This window comes from Coenobita brevimanus, chromosome 9 (genome assembly GCF_032717465.1).
Source record: "Coenobita brevimanus isolate Jiangsu-jjx chromosome 9, ASM3271746v2, whole genome shotgun sequence".
Taxonomy (NCBI): domain Eukaryota; kingdom Metazoa; phylum Arthropoda; class Malacostraca; order Decapoda; family Coenobitidae; genus Coenobita; species Coenobita brevimanus.
Window position 1 is genome coordinate 905,001 of NC_136962.1, and position 15,000 is coordinate 920,000.

The 15,000-nt window shown below is 44.1% G+C and overlaps 3 protein-coding genes across 3 annotated transcripts in view; 1 reads left to right on the forward strand and 2 right to left on the reverse strand.

Moving 5' to 3' along the window:
• Positions 1–3,408, reverse strand: part of LOC145409695 (uncharacterized) — an 11,351-nt gene extending 7,943 nt beyond the window's left edge. The window contains exons 1-2 of the mRNA XM_080280053.1: positions 1,756–3,408; positions 1,059–1,289 (exon numbers count right to left, since the gene is read on the reverse strand). Of these exons, the coding sequence (XP_080136179.1) occupies positions 1,059–1,289; positions 1,756–3,408 (1,884 nt within the window). The remainder of the gene's footprint in view (positions 1–1,058; positions 1,290–1,755) is intronic.
• Positions 3,409–7,269: 3,861 nt separating this feature from the next.
• LOC145409584 (protein CASP-like) lies at positions 7,270–10,992 on the reverse strand. The gene is made up of 2 exons (XM_080279948.1): positions 10,953–10,992; positions 7,270–9,783 (listed from the first exon to the last, which is right to left on the reverse strand). Exon 2 carries the CDS (start codon positions 9,758–9,760, stop codon positions 7,688–7,690), a length of 2,073 nt encoding a protein of 690 aa, XP_080136074.1. The 5' UTR covers positions 9,761–9,783; positions 10,953–10,992; the 3' UTR covers positions 7,270–7,687.
• Positions 10,993–13,636: 2,644 nt separating this feature from the next.
• The window catches only part of Hem (Nck associated protein 1 Hem), a 30,038-nt gene continuing 28,674 nt past the window's right edge, over positions 13,637–15,000 (forward strand). The window contains exons 1-2 of the mRNA XM_080279954.1: positions 13,637–13,770; positions 14,691–14,795. Coding sequence (XP_080136080.1) covers positions 13,666–13,770; positions 14,691–14,795 — 210 coding nt within the window. The 5' untranslated portion in view covers positions 13,637–13,665. The remainder of the gene's footprint in view (positions 13,771–14,690; positions 14,796–15,000) is intronic.

The following is a 15,000-nucleotide window of genomic DNA, read 5'->3' on the forward strand; positions in this document are numbered from 1 at the left end:
CATACACAGAATTGTAAACACAGTAGAATCATATATTGTAAATCATGAATATAATCGTAAATCATAAACGCATTCGTAATTACAGCTGGGCAGTAGAGACAAAGAATCATTATTATTATTATTATTATCATTATTATTATTACTATTATTATTATCATTACTGTTATTGTCATCATTACTATCATTATCATTATTATTATCATCATCACTGTCATCATCATGCTCACCATCATCATCATCGTAAGGTGCAATAACCCAACTGAATCACACAGGAAAAGGTGTTAGGGGGCTTATAGTATATTAGAAGGATTTATACAACACAGAAGAGGACAGTAAGGTGCAATAACCCAACTAAATCACTCAGGAAAAGGTGCTAGGGAGCTTAGGTGATATTAGAAGGATTTATACAACACAGAAGAAGACTGTAAGGTGCAATAACCCAACTAAATCACACAGGAAAAGGTGCTAGGGGGACTGGGTGACATTAGCAGGATTTATACAACACAGAAGAGGACCGTAAGGTCCTATAACCCAACTAAATCACTTACGAAAATGTGTTAGGGAGCTTTATGAAGAGTATGGTGATATTGGAAGGATTTATACAACACAGAAGAAGACAGTATGGTGTAATAACCCAACTAAATCACTCAGGAAAAGGTGTTAAGGAGCTTAGGTGATATTAGACGGATTTATACAACACAGAAGAGGACAGTAAGGCACAATAACCCAACTAAATCACTCAGGAAAATGTGTTAGGGGGTCTGGGTGACATTAGAAGGATTTATACAACATAGAAGAGGACAGCAAGGTGCAATAATCCAACTAAATCACTCAGGAAAAGGTGTTAGGGAGCTTTATGCAGGGTATGGTGATATTGGAAGGATTTATGTAACACAGAAAAAGACAGTAAGGCGTAATAAACAAAATAAATCACTTAGGAAAAGGTGCTAGGGAGTCTGGGTGACATTAGAAGGATTTATACAACACAGAAGAAGACTGTAAGGTGCAATAACCCAACTAAATCACTCAGGAAAAGGTGTTAGGGCTCTTAAACCCACCTGTATGGAGTGTGCAGTGTGTTTGCTGGGGTGACCGGCCCGGCCCTCACCCTGGCCATAGACGGTGAGGAGCTGTGTGGTTAAATTTACTGCCGCGTGGTAGCAGCCGGCCGATATGAGCTGCCGGAGGCCCCTGTCATCCTGGGTCACTGACGAGGCCGTTAGGACCACTCGTTTGGCTGCCTGTTCCTCGCCAAGATATGTGCGCACCAGGTTCTTCACTGGGTCACCCTGGAGAAGAAGAACGAGGAGGTTGTTGTGGTGGTGGTGGTGGTGGTGGTGGTGGTGGTGGTGGTGGTGGTGATGATGATGATGATGATGATGATTATTGGTGGTGGTGGTGGTGGTGGTAGCAGTTGTGTGTGTGTGTGTGTGTGTGTGTGTGTGTGTGTGTGTGTGTGTAGGTGGTTTGTTACTCTTACAAAATAATAATAATAATAACAATAAAAATAATAATAATAATAATAATAATAATAAAAATAATAATAATAATAATAACAATAAAAATAATAATAATAATAATAATAATAATAAAAATAATAATAATAATAATAACAATAAAAATAATAATAATAATAATAATAATAATAAAAATAATAATAATAATAATAACAATAAAAATAATAATAATAATAATAATAATAATAATAATAACAAAAATAATAATAATAATAATAATAATAATAATAATACCCACAAAATCCTCCTTCACAGCAATCCCAGGCATGGTCAGCAGGTCTCTCTCCGGGAAGTATGTGCCTGGTGGACTGGTAGCCATGGAGACCAACGCTTGCTTCGTGGCCTCCGAGGGTATCCAGGAATCGTGTCTCCGATCCGCGTCGCTCGATAGGAGACTCGCGGTGAAGACGTCTTGCTCCGTCGCTGGCGTCAGGAACGAATCCGGCGAGGGGATGGCGTTGCTGATGTTGAAGCTCTCCGTGGGGGACATGTACACGGGGTTGATCATCGCTGACTCGTTCCCCCCGCCCGGCATCGCACCCCCGAGGCTGTCGAACGGATTAGCCTTCTTTGTGCTGCCGAAATACTTGAATAAGTTCGACTCACTCTGTTTGGCTCTGTTAAATGCCTCTGTGTCTGTCTGTTTCGTTTTAAATCCCTCCGTGTCTGTCTGTTTCAACTTATATGCCTCCGTTTCACCCTGTTTCAACTTATATGCCTCCGTTTCACCCTGTTTTCCTTTCATACCACCTGCCAACTCCCCTCTACTTGGCGTTTCAAACTGTTTCATGTTACTAAACCCTTCTTGAACTATTTCCTTTGGTACAGAAGCAGGGGGAGGTGTGCCCTGCTGACTAGTAACCAAGGAGACTGGTGGGACGGCCTCAGTAGTGGTCGTCGCCTTCGAAACAGGGTTAGGGGTAGTTTGGCTGGGGACTGACGAGGCCGAGACGGTTCCCTGTCCAGCCGAACCATCCTCATTTGCGACAGTTTGTTGACCAAGATCGTTTGAATGTCCACCAGGGTTATTCGCACCACCAGCAGGCTTATTCACACCACCAGCAGGGTTATTCGCACCACCAGCAGGGTTATTCGCACCACCACCACCAAGGTTGTTTACATTTCGGCTAAAACTGCCCATATTTCCGCTAACGTTGCCCGCCTCGCTCCCCAGACTGGCTTGCTGGAATTTAGCGGTTGTTGCCTCGATGTCGATGCAGCTCTGGGGCGAGGGATTGGTCACCAGCATCGATGTGGTCATGCTCATCATCATCGCCGACTGCACAGGCGTCAACTGCGTCGGTACGGTGCTCTCCAGCGATGTTGTGCCTCCGAGGTGCTCTGGGGTCGGCAAATGCGCGGCAAAAATGGATTCCCTGGCTGTCGAATCGTACTGTGGGGTCAGGGGGATGTTAAACTGCGTACCCATGAGGTTCGGATGTGCCGGCCGACCTGCATCTTGTGTCGGGGGAAAATTCTGCGTTTCCGCGATGGCCGAGTCAGTTATTGGCGGCTGCTCGTACCCAGGATTAAGTAGCCCGGTTCCTCCATCACCTAGCCCGGTTTCTAGCCCAGGTCCTTGGTTACTTAGCAGTGTTTCTTGGCTACTCGGTCCAGTTACCTGATTACTGATGATTACCTCACTTGATGCGCTGGTGAGTTTCTGTGTGATCTGAGGGCTGATCTGGGCATTAGACTCACGAGCCGAGGTCTCCTGGCTCGTGAGATCGGGCTGTGGGCTCGCTGTGACCTCGACTGGCAATGCTTCACTCATGTGGGGTGGTGCCGAGTCCATGGAAGGGACCTGAGCTGAAAGCTGATCAAAAAAACTCCGTGCGTCGTCTTCCTCGTATCCAGGCGGGTCAGGGGGGCCAAAGGGGTTGGTTGACATCCTTCACAGGGTGTACTCCTCCCTGTAAATAAATGAAAATGAAAAAAATATCTATACTCATTACTGCCTCTATGAAAATAAAATCGAATGATCATCACCATCATCAATCATCATCATCATCATCACCATCATCATCATCATCATCATCATCATCATCATCATCATCATCATCATCATCATCAATCATCATCACCATCATCAATCATCATCACCATCATCATCATCATCAATCATCATCATCATCACCACCATCATCATCATCATCATCATCATCATTTTCATCACACTCTTTTCACTATCTATCTATCTATTGCCAGACGCCTTAATCCCGTAAGGGGTGGCCACAAACAAATCGCCTCCATGTCACCCTGTCCCCTGCCATTTCACTGCCCTCCTTCCAGCTCACACCCCCCTCTCTCATATACCTCTCCACTCCATCCCTCCATCTCATCCTCAGCCTCCCCCTCCCTCTCCCCACCTCCACCTCACTCACATACATTCTCCACAGTAGTCTCTTGCTTTCCATCCTCTCCACTCCATCCCCCCAGCTCATCCTTGGCCTCCCGCACCTCCACCTCACTCACATACACTCTCCTTGTCAGTCTCTCACTCTCCAATACCTGACCTTTATATAACAACGCATCCAAGGCCTGGGGGGGCTGGGTTTATGATGGAAGAGTTGAGAGGAAGGATGGGACTGGAGTGTATTGGTGTTGTGATGAGGAGGGGTAGATTGAGATGGTTTGTGATGAGGAGGGGTAGACTGAGATGGTTTGGGAGGAAGGATGGGACTGGAGTGTATTGGTGTTGTGACGAGGAGGGGTAGACTGAGATGGTTTGTGATGAGGAGGGGTAGACTGAGATAGTTTGGGAGGAAGGATGGGACTGGAGTGTGTTGTTGTGATGAGGAGAGGTAGACCAAGATGGTTTGGACATGTGGAGAGGATGGGGGATGATAACTGGGTGAGGAGGGTGAGAAGTGTTAATATTGGGGGTGGGGTTATGAGGGGTGAGAAAGACATGGGACGAGGTCATTAAGTGTGACCTTAGGGTTAAGAGACTGAACAGGGAGGCTGCAATGGATCGTGCAGCGTGGAGAGCAGCCATTAGGTGACCAAGGCCGACACAGGCACGCACGTTGGAACCTTTACGAATGAAACGGTGAGTTGCTTGAGGAGGTAGAGTGTGTTAAGTATTTAGGGTCACATGTTGCTGTGGATGGAAGAATAGATGCAGAAGTGAAGTTTAGAATGAATGAAGAAGGAAAGGTGCTGGGAGGAATGAAAAAAGTGTTTAGATGTCGTTTGCTTAGAATGGATGTAAAGAGGAGGCTGTATGAGGGTGTTGTGGTACCTCAGATCAGCCAAATGTACAGTAATGGGCACCAGAATGGAGTTTGGGAGACGCATTTCCCTTTTGGGACTGAAAGTGTTATTATAAATCTAATGTCAGAATGGAGAATGAAAAGACTGACTAAGAGGGTGTATGTAGGTGAGGTGGTGGGAGGGAGAGGGAGGGGTAGACCGAGGATGAGGTGGAGGGATGGAGTGGAGAGGTACAGGAGGGAGGGGGGAGTGAGTTGGGGGGAGGGCAGTCAAATGGTGGGTGACAGAGTGACTTGGAGGCGTTTTGTCTGTGGCCACCCTTTGCGGGATTAGGGTGTCGGGCTATAGATAGATAGATAGATAATAATGGGCATGAGAATGGAGTTTGGGGGACGAATTTCCTTTTTGGGCAGTGAAAAAGTTATTATAAATCATTCTTTTGCATTTTTCCTTCCCTTAAATCTATATATGTCCAAAATTCTTGCAATATTCCTTCAACTTTACCAATATATTCACCAATTCCTATCACGAACCCAGACTCTTCATATCAATTCCCCACGTAACATATTTAGCTTATTATACAACTCAAAACAGCCTATGGGACTCAAAAACCAACTCAAAATCCCATTGCCAACCTTATATACAAAATTCCTTACCATACGTATTATTTTTACCAATATATTCCCGTCAGCAAGCCAGCCACTTCATATCAATTCCCTACGTGACATATTTAGCTTATTATACAACTCAAAACAGCCTATGGGACTCAAAAACCAACTCAAAATCCCATTACTAACCTTATATATAACATTCCTTACCATACGTATTATTTCTACCAATATATTCACAAATTTCCATCAAGAAGCCAAACACTTCATATCAATTCCCTACGTGACATATTTAGCTTATTATACAACTCAAAACAGCCTATGGGACTCAAAAACCAACTCAAAATCCCATTACTAACCTTATATACTCAAAAAAATGCACATATAAAGCTGAATGGATATCGATAAGATTTTTTGACTGAGTTTGTTATGGGAAAACAGCTGACGTCAGTGTTGCCAGATCACTTTCATATGACACCTCTCACAGTGGTACCAACTCCCTCTCTCTCTCTCTCTCTCTCTCTCTCTCACATTGGTACCAACTCCCTCTCTCTTTCTCTCTCTCTCTCTCACATTGGTGCCAACTCTCTTTCTCTTTCTCACATTGGTGTCAACTCTCATTGAACCAAGAATGTTACTCTATCTCTTTCTTACTTTCTCATCGCTCTCTCTCTCTCTCTCTCGTATTTGTTCCTTATATTCTCATCTCTCATTGGTACCAACTCTCTCTCTCTCTCTCTCTCTCTCTCTCTCTCTCTCTCTCTCTCGTTGGTACAGACTATTACTCTATATCTTTTCTTACTTTCTCTCTCTCTCTCTCTCACATTGGTACCAAGTATGTTTCACTACCTCTTTTCTCTCCCTCTCTCTCTCATTGTGCCAAGAAAGTTAGTCTCTTTTCTTACTTTCTCATCTCTCTCTCTCTCACTGTACCAACTATGTTACTCTCTCTTCTCTTACTTTCTCAACTCTCTTTCATTACACCAAGAATGTTACTCTTCTCTCTCTCTCTCTCACTGTACCAACTATGTTACTCTCTCTTCTCTTACTTTCTCAACTCTCTTTCATTATACCAAGAATGTTACTCTTCTCTCTCTCTCTCTCATTGCTACCCATTCACATTCTTGAGCCTCCTCTCTCTCTCTCTCTTTCTCTCCAGGTGACTCTATATAACAAGCCAAACAGTCTTTATTCTAGGAAACCATTTACAGTGCTGGGTGGTAACCATAACACCAAATGATGCCCATTCTAGCGGGTTGGAGCCTGTGGGGACTATCATCTGAGGAGTGGTAGGGTTTCTTGGCCACAAAATGCTACTCAGGGGCGGGGAGGCTGGTCACTCCTAACACATACAACAACAACAACAACAGAGGCAAATCATACAACGCCTTATATAACAAGTATATTATTAAATACAATATACTTATACTTATATCTGCGTATAAATTCAATGCTCTAGTAACATTATAGTAGTAGTAGTAGTAGTAGTAGTAGTAGTAGTAGTAGTAGTAGTAGAGTAGTAGTAGTAGTAGTAGTAGTAGTAGTAGTAGAAGTAGTAGTAGTAGAAGTAGTAGTAGTAGTAATAGCAGAAGTAGTAGTGGTAATATTTCTGATAGTTCTTCCTCCTTTGTGGTGCCTCTTTCCTTGTTGTTTGATGATGATGATGATAATGATGATGAATTTATATTTTCATCTTCAATAATAATAAAGATAATTACACATATACCCAAACCAATAACTTTCAAAAATTATTTAAACCAAAGTATTAACAACAACCAAAAACAAAAATAATGCAAATAATAATAATAATAATAATAATAATAATAATAATAATACAGGACTTACAGATACATAAAAAAAAACAGAAAATGAAATAATGCAAATAATAATAATAATATTAATAATAATAATAATAATAATAATGGAGGAATTATAGATACATATATATCCCAAAATATACTCATATATTTAAACTATATACAAAAAAAGAATGCCAAGACTATATATAAGCTAAAAACGATCTCTATACCATTTAATTAAATATGGAAAATATAACACACATGTACAACTGCACAAAAAAGTATCATTACATCTTTGTGCTAAGCGATATGATCAATGACGATGATTTAGGAAAAACAGGCAGGGGGCTAGGGAACTGTTGGTACGCCTGCATTTCCCGAGTAACGGTACTTTTTCGTACACCTGTACACTAATGCTGCCCTACACACACACACACACACACACACACACACACACACACACACACACTCACTCTCTCTCTAAACAACCCAGGAACCACCACACTAACAACCCTCCACCTCTAATTGCCTTGTTTCCACCACACCTTCACACACGACCAAAACTCTCATCGCCATGGACCTGGTGCATGTGCTCGGCAAATTTCTGCGCACAATCGGAGGCAAAATCTCTCTTACAGGACTCCGTGTGCGCGAGTTTGTACAGAACCAGGAAGATTAGGATGTGTACCAAGGCCGTGTACATGAAGGTGACTGTACGCGCGGTCTTGTTACTTAGGATAAAGTGCCCCATAGATAAGGTGACTTTCTCAAACGGACTTAAGGCAGCATATCGTCTGAGTTTCTCCTTACGCGAGAAGGATGAGAAGGGGTCAAGGGCCTCCTCGTACTGGCTACTGTAGCGTGATTCGGCCGGTGTGTCGTCCCTCGTCTGCCGCCCCTGGTAGGACTGTAAGAATCGGATTTTCTCGTACAGCTTCAGGTTATCGGCTCTCAGGGAATCCAGCTCGTTCTGAAGGACGATCATTTGCTGTGTTTTGGTGGTCAGTTCGGCTTCCAACTCCTCATTCCGCTGTCTAAACCGCTCCCTCTGTGACGACACGATGGGTAGCAGGGACTCGGCGGCGGATGGGAGGTCCGGGGAGGCGCCTGGGGTTGGGGTGCGCGGCTCCGGGTAGACTGGAGGCGGTGGGGGAAGAGGAGGGGTGCTGGAGGCGCCTCGTACAGCCTCGGCCACTATCTCCGGCATGGATGATCCCTCTCCTTCTCCTCGGTATAAAGTCGAGAGGGATTGAACGGAGGACAGATCAGACTCGAGGTGTACTATCAAGTTCTTCTGCTCCGCCACCGTCGAACGCAAGGTACCACAGTCGTTCTCCAACTCCCTCAGTTTCTCCGTCAGGCAGGTGTTGGACTGCTTCAGGGTAGTGTTTTCATTCTGTAGGCTCTTCGTTTTCTCCAGTAAAAGAATCTCCAGAGGCTTTGAGGTCGATTCGGATGATTCTGCGGATGAGTTACTCGACGGACCAAATTCCACCAGCTTCATGATGCTCAGTTCCCTTTTAATCTCCTCATAGTCGTTCTGCGCCTCCATCTTCTCCCTTAGTTTCCTATTGGCATTCAAACTCTCCTCCAATTTCCCTTCCAGGTCGTTAAGCTGTTCCGAGGAGTGGTTTCTGAGGTCGTTAAGAGTGGTTTGTAGAGTCTGTAGGTCATTAACTAACTGAGCGATTTCCTTGTCCTTTGATGCAAGTTCTGTTTCAAGTGATGACCTTGCTAGGCTCTCTGCGGATGACTCGACCTCGTTTACTGATGCTGTTCGTGTCTGTGCCTCGTTCTGCGCGATCGTTAGGGCCTGGACTTGTTGCCTGAGCTGTGTCGTTTCCCTTTCAGCGGCTGCAGCTCTCTGATTGGCTCGTTCAAGGTCGTTAATCAATATATCTGTCTCTTCCAGTTTAGCAAAATTCGTCTCCTCCGATTTACTCTTCAGCTCGAAAAGTTCCGACTGTGCGGCATCCAGGGTAGACTGCAGTAAACTCGCTCTACCCTCGGCATCCTGTAGCCTCCTCACTACGGACTCCTGTGTCTCGTGTAGCAGTCGTTCCTTCTCCGTGTACTGCCGGTTCAACTCTCTCTCCAACTCCTTCGTCTTCTGCCATATACTTTCATCCATTAGGTCTTCATAGTGCTTAATCTTCTCTCGTAAAGTCTTAATCGTCACATCTTGATTCCGAACTTCCTTGAATTCTTCGTTATACTCGCGTAAGGTTTCGCGTAAGTTCTTATTCTCTATCTCCAAGTCTGCGTAGCGTCCGACCTTCTTCTCAAGCCCGGCGCAGTACTCTAGGGTCGGCAGGGGGTCAGCAATGTCAATAACCCTCTTGTAAACATTGAGGAAAGCCGTCTCAGCGTGTTTACTCCTTTTGTTCAAGTTATCGATCTCCGTCTGGAAGTTCTTAAGTAGCGAGGCCACCATCTTACGCACATCCTCCGGCGTATTCTTCTTAAACTCCCTCGATAGCTCCACCAGCTTCTTACGCGATTCTTCGGACTCGTCTTGTCGTGCAGCGAGGTCTGAGGCATCGTCGTCTAGTTCCTTCTGGAGCCGGCCCACGTCAAACGATCGCCAGGCTAAGATGGCCGACTGGATGTTGACGGCCATTTTGGTGACATTCAGTTCAAAATCTGTGAAGGAGAAAGAAAGACACTGTAGCTACTTCCTTGCTGTCTGTCTGTCCCCTGTCTTTCTCTCTCTCTCTCTCTCTCTCTGTCTATCTGTCTCGAAAAATGAAATTGTAGTTCCTTGCTGTCTGTCTGTCTGTCTCCTGTCTATCTGTCTGTCTCTCAAAAAAGAAATTGTGCTTCCTTGCTTTCTATCTGTCTGTCTGTCTCCTGTCTTTCTGTCTCTCTCTGTCTGTCTGTCTGTCTCTCAAACACGAAATTGTACTTCCTTGTTCTCTCTCTGTCTGTCTGTCTCACTCACTCTTTATAGTATTTCCCTAGCTTTCTCTCTCTCTCTCTCTTTATGGTATTTCCCTAGCTTTCTCTCTCTCTCTCTTTATGGTATTTCCCTAGCTTTCTCTCTCTCTCTCTTTATGGTATTTCCCTAGCTTTCTCTCTCTCTCTCTTTATGGTATTTCCCTAGCTTTCTCTCTCTCTCTCTCTCGCTCTTTATAGTATTTCCCTAGCTTTCTCTCTCTCTCTCTCTCGCTCTTTATAGTATTTCCCTAGCTTTCTCTCTCTCTCTTCGCTCTCTCTTTATAGTATTTCCCTAGCTTTCTCTCTCTCACACTCTCTCTCTTTCTCTCTCTCTCTCTTTATAGTATTTCCCTAGCTTTCTCTCTCTCTCTCTCTAAGCTTAACGACTGACAGGGAGAAGGAACGGGAACTTTTGCATATGCGCTTCATGTCACTAATATCCGTTCTTTCTCCTCTGATTCGTGTCCCAAAAGAGACAGAGAAGAGTATTTAAATTTCCCTATCCCGTATACCACCGTGTCTCCAGGCTTATCTAAAATAGGGCTCAGTAGACTGCAGGCTGAAGTTTCTCTCCCCCTGCAGTCCACCATCATCCTTTAGGGGGGATAGGGCAGTAGTTTGGGGATATTTATATAACCAGGTAGTTCATCTGTCCGGTTATATCAGTGCCACCGCATGAAGGCCCCTCTCTCCACCACCAAACCAAAAATATAAATATCTGGGTAGAGAAAGCCTATTTGTCATCCATTTTAATAGGTGTTTATCTCCTCAACCCATTAAAATTTATAGATGAGCCATTTTTACAATATATAGATGAAGTACAAGGGAAAATTACAATGGCTGTTGCTTAAATATGACCAAAAAAACATATTTACCAGAGATTTACGTGGCAACAACAACACAACGGTACCAGCTGACATTACTACGTCCTGTACTCTTGATATTGGCTTCAGTTATTAATCTAAATCTAGAAGGAGAAGGAAAAAGGAGGAAATACCAATTGTTTTAAAGTTAGCTTAAATTCATCTAAGAGCTTAATTAATATAGAGTGTATTAGCATAGCCATTTTTCCTGATATGGGATGCAATTTAGTCTGCCAAATGAAGTGAAGGAATTAGGATAAACATCACCATTATGGCATTTCTTAAATTAAAACTAAAAGATTTTGATGGAATCCTGGACTGGAAAACCGGCAATAAGTACTTTATATTTATTGCTGTATTGAAGGCTGTATTGATTAATTATATGGTGCAAAAGGAGTACTGAAAGGGACAATTGGGCTACTTATTTACAGCGTTGCCAAGGTTTCGGTTCTCATGTTGAAACTGGGCTATTTTGGTGGGCTATATTTTAAGGGCGGTGTCCTCTGGCGTTAGGAAGTAATTTGTCATGTCCATCGTGAATGTGATGTATAACAGTCACGAAGAAGTGCCATGGAAATATTGTAGGCATAGAATTATCTTTTTCTGTTGCTTAGTTATGTGGAGTAAACGGCAAAAAGACAGGGAAAACGATTATAGAGATCATAACCAACCGCAGAATATAGCCCAGGACAGACTGGAAATTTAAACGAGATTGAATGACTGGGGCGAGGTAGGCCAAGGAGAAGGTGGAGGGATATGGTGGATGAGTGTGTGAGGAAGAGAGGTATGGAAGTTGGTGAGGCTAGGGAACTGACAAGAGATCAAGCTGGCTGGATGAATGTTGTGAGGAGAAGTGCATGATCAGGGATTGGGCACCCCTTTTTAACATGACAGCGTCCGGATTGACTCTATCGGATACGTTTATGTGAAGCTACAGAACATGGTGAATGTTTCTGGCGTATCAGATACAACCAGGATTCTGGGGGCTTGAATGATGAGTGAATGGAAACATGGCCCATTGGATTGGGCAAATTGGGCTGTCTGGACATTGCTACTCCTCACCCTGCCCTAGGGTGGGAAAGGAGGTCCGAGCAGGAAAGGGCCTCCCTGCACCCCAGACCAGAAATGCTCCCCAGTAGGGCTTCCTCCAACCCCCGGGCACCACCTCAATTAAGCCCAGACCTCAGCAGCCCAGTGACGTGCTAGAGACTTAATAGTGACAGTGACTGTATGTGATATAGAAACAGTGAGACAGAAACACCAATAAAGTGTCTCTACCGCAGTTTACCCAGAGCGCTCTGTTAATACCTATAGGCGCCCCAGAGCCAGAGTAATACTAGTGTGTGGCGATACCCAAGTGCCAAGAGACCAATATACCATGTAGAGTCCAAGAATCCGAGTGTATGAACAGTGTCACCAAATCTATGTAATATTCTCTTGTGTTTGTAACTCAGGTGTAAGCACAGTGCCTATTATTTAATTTTTTTAATGCGAGGAAGAAGGAACCAAAGGCCATGAGCCCGCAGTAAGAGTTCCCTCCAAGAGAAAAACAAAATCTATCTATTTATTGCCAGACGCCTCAATCCCGTTTGGGGTGGCCACAAACAAATCGCCTCCACGTCGCCCTGTCCCCCGCCATTTCACTGCCCTGCTCCCAACTCACACCCCCCTCTCTCATATACCTCTCCACCCCATCCAAACAAAAACAAAATACAAGACATAATGTATACCAATATTACCTTACCCCATCCACATTCAGTGTACCATTATATGTATATTGTAATGAAGTTGGACTAAGGCAATGTGTTAAGGTGTCTGCCGAGTTTTTATGCCCTGTTCCTTTGTAAGTGTTCGATTTCAGGTCTAGAAAGAGGACCCCGCTCAATCGCTGGCGTCTGTACAACGAGAAGTCAGTCGAAAAACACCCAGCGTAACAGTGTGGCCATTTGACTTTGAGTTAGTTGTTTTACGGGGAGGGGCACTAACCCTCCACCAACCCACTTGTTGAGACGTAGGGAGCACGTATGGTTTGGTGATATGGTTACCACCCAGCGTTGTAAATGGTTTCTTGGCTTACAGGAAAGTAATAGCACTAATATACATCATTTTGAGAACTGGGATGCCAGCTCCTGATAAATAGATAAATAGATAGATGAATATTCAGACAGATGAATATATGGATAGATATAGATAAATTTACTTGCTTCATAATAGGCAGAGAGACGGACAGTAAGACAGAGACAGAAGGATAGCAAGACAGATAGACGGACAGGGACTGAGAGGAGTCAAGCTACCGTTGAAGAATTGGGCTAGAATTTGGGCTATTCTACGGGAAATATTGGGCGAGATTGGCCTGGCAATGCTGTTTATGTGTATGGTGCTATTTGGCTCTTTTGCTTCATTTATGGCCAATTTACCAATATATTTGTTGTTATTTGCATATTTGAATGTATTAGAATATATAAGTTTTGAAGTACAGGGGCTATTTGATTATTTAAATGAAAGGGGAATTGGCGTTACTTCAATCTACTGGACTAATTAACAGTTTTCTGGTACTTATGGCTAGATTAATTAAATATATTGTACTTTTTCTATGATTATAATACAGTTACTCTTTATCAAATGGCTGCCTGTGTAGATTATTTATTTCTGTTATCTTCTTCAGAAATGCAACCTTCCTCCCTCAGTCTGTGATGTTTGTTTATCTTGTCAAGTTTCAACCAAAATGTCTCGAACACTCTCACCAACGCAGCAAAAAATCGCCGAGAAGCTGAGTATCCTAAACGACAGGTGTACCGGCATCTTGACCAGGATTTACAACATCAAAAAGGTAAAAATAAGAGAGAAATGGCGGCCGAAATAGGTCCTTCCGCTCGGGGATTAGAAGTGGGCGAGGTCCATGGCTTCCCGAATGCTCAGTTTTTTATATATTTTAAGATTTATTCCAGTTTATCTTATGTAATTTTGAAATGGAGATGTGTATTGATTAAAATGGATAGGTTTGAACTTATTTCTGATGATTATTACTCGTGGGACAGGCATTTTATTGATTCGTTAATTTGTGGGTGTGGAAAGCTGTTTTAGGAATGAGATGAATAGATTTTACATAAATTAATTGTAATTTGGAGAGAATTGAGAACTAGAGACTGACTGGGAGAGTGTGTGAGTGAGAGGGTGACTGAGGATGAGGTGGAGAGATGAGTGCTGTAGAGACTGACGAGGAGTGTGTGAGAGATTGAGAGGGAGAGAGGAGAGGGAGGCCGAGGATGAGGTGGAGGCTTGGGGTGGTGACGAGAGTGGAGATATAGAAACTGACTAGGAGAGTATGTGAGTGGGGTGGAGAAAGAGGAGGGAGGGGGAGGCCAAGGATGAGATGGAGGGATGGAGTGGAGAGGTATATGAGAGAGGGGGGTGTGAGGTGGGGGGGGGTGGAGAGTGAGAAACTAACAAGGAGAGGATATAAGTGAGTTGGAGAGGGGGAGGCCAAGGATGAGATGGAGGGATGGAGTGGAGAGGTATATGAGAGAGGGGGGTGTGAGCTGGGGGGGTGGAGAGTGAGAAACTAACAAGGAGAGGATATAAGTGAGTTAGAGAGGGGGGAGAGGGAGGGGGAGGCCAAGGATGAGATGGAGGGATGGAGCGGGGAGGTATATGAGAGAGGGGGGTGTGAGGTGGGGGGATGGAGAGTGAGAGAGACAGATAGATAGATAGATAGACGCTAAAATAGATTAATAACTCTTTCTTTTCCAGGCGTGTGGAGATGCCAAGTCTAAACCAGCCTTCCTCTCTGACAAAAGCCTGGAATCCTGCATCAAACACATCATTAGGAAGTTCCCCAACATTGACAGCAAATCGGTGAGTGGATGGCGCGAGAGACTGACTAGGAGAGTGTGTGTGAGGGAGACCGAGGATGAGATGGAGGGATGGAGTGAGAGACTAACTTAACAGGAAATTCCCCAAACATTGACAGCAAATCGGTGAGTGGATGGCGTGAGAGACTAACTAGGAGAGTGTGTGTGAGGGAGACCGAGGATGAGATGGAGGGATGGAGTGAGAGACT

Excerpts from the sequence above, each read along its gene's own strand:
- LOC145409584 (XM_080279948.1), bottom strand. The coding sequence starts at position 9,760 with ATGGCCGTCAACATCCAGTCGGCCATCTTAGCCTGGCGATCGTTTGAC.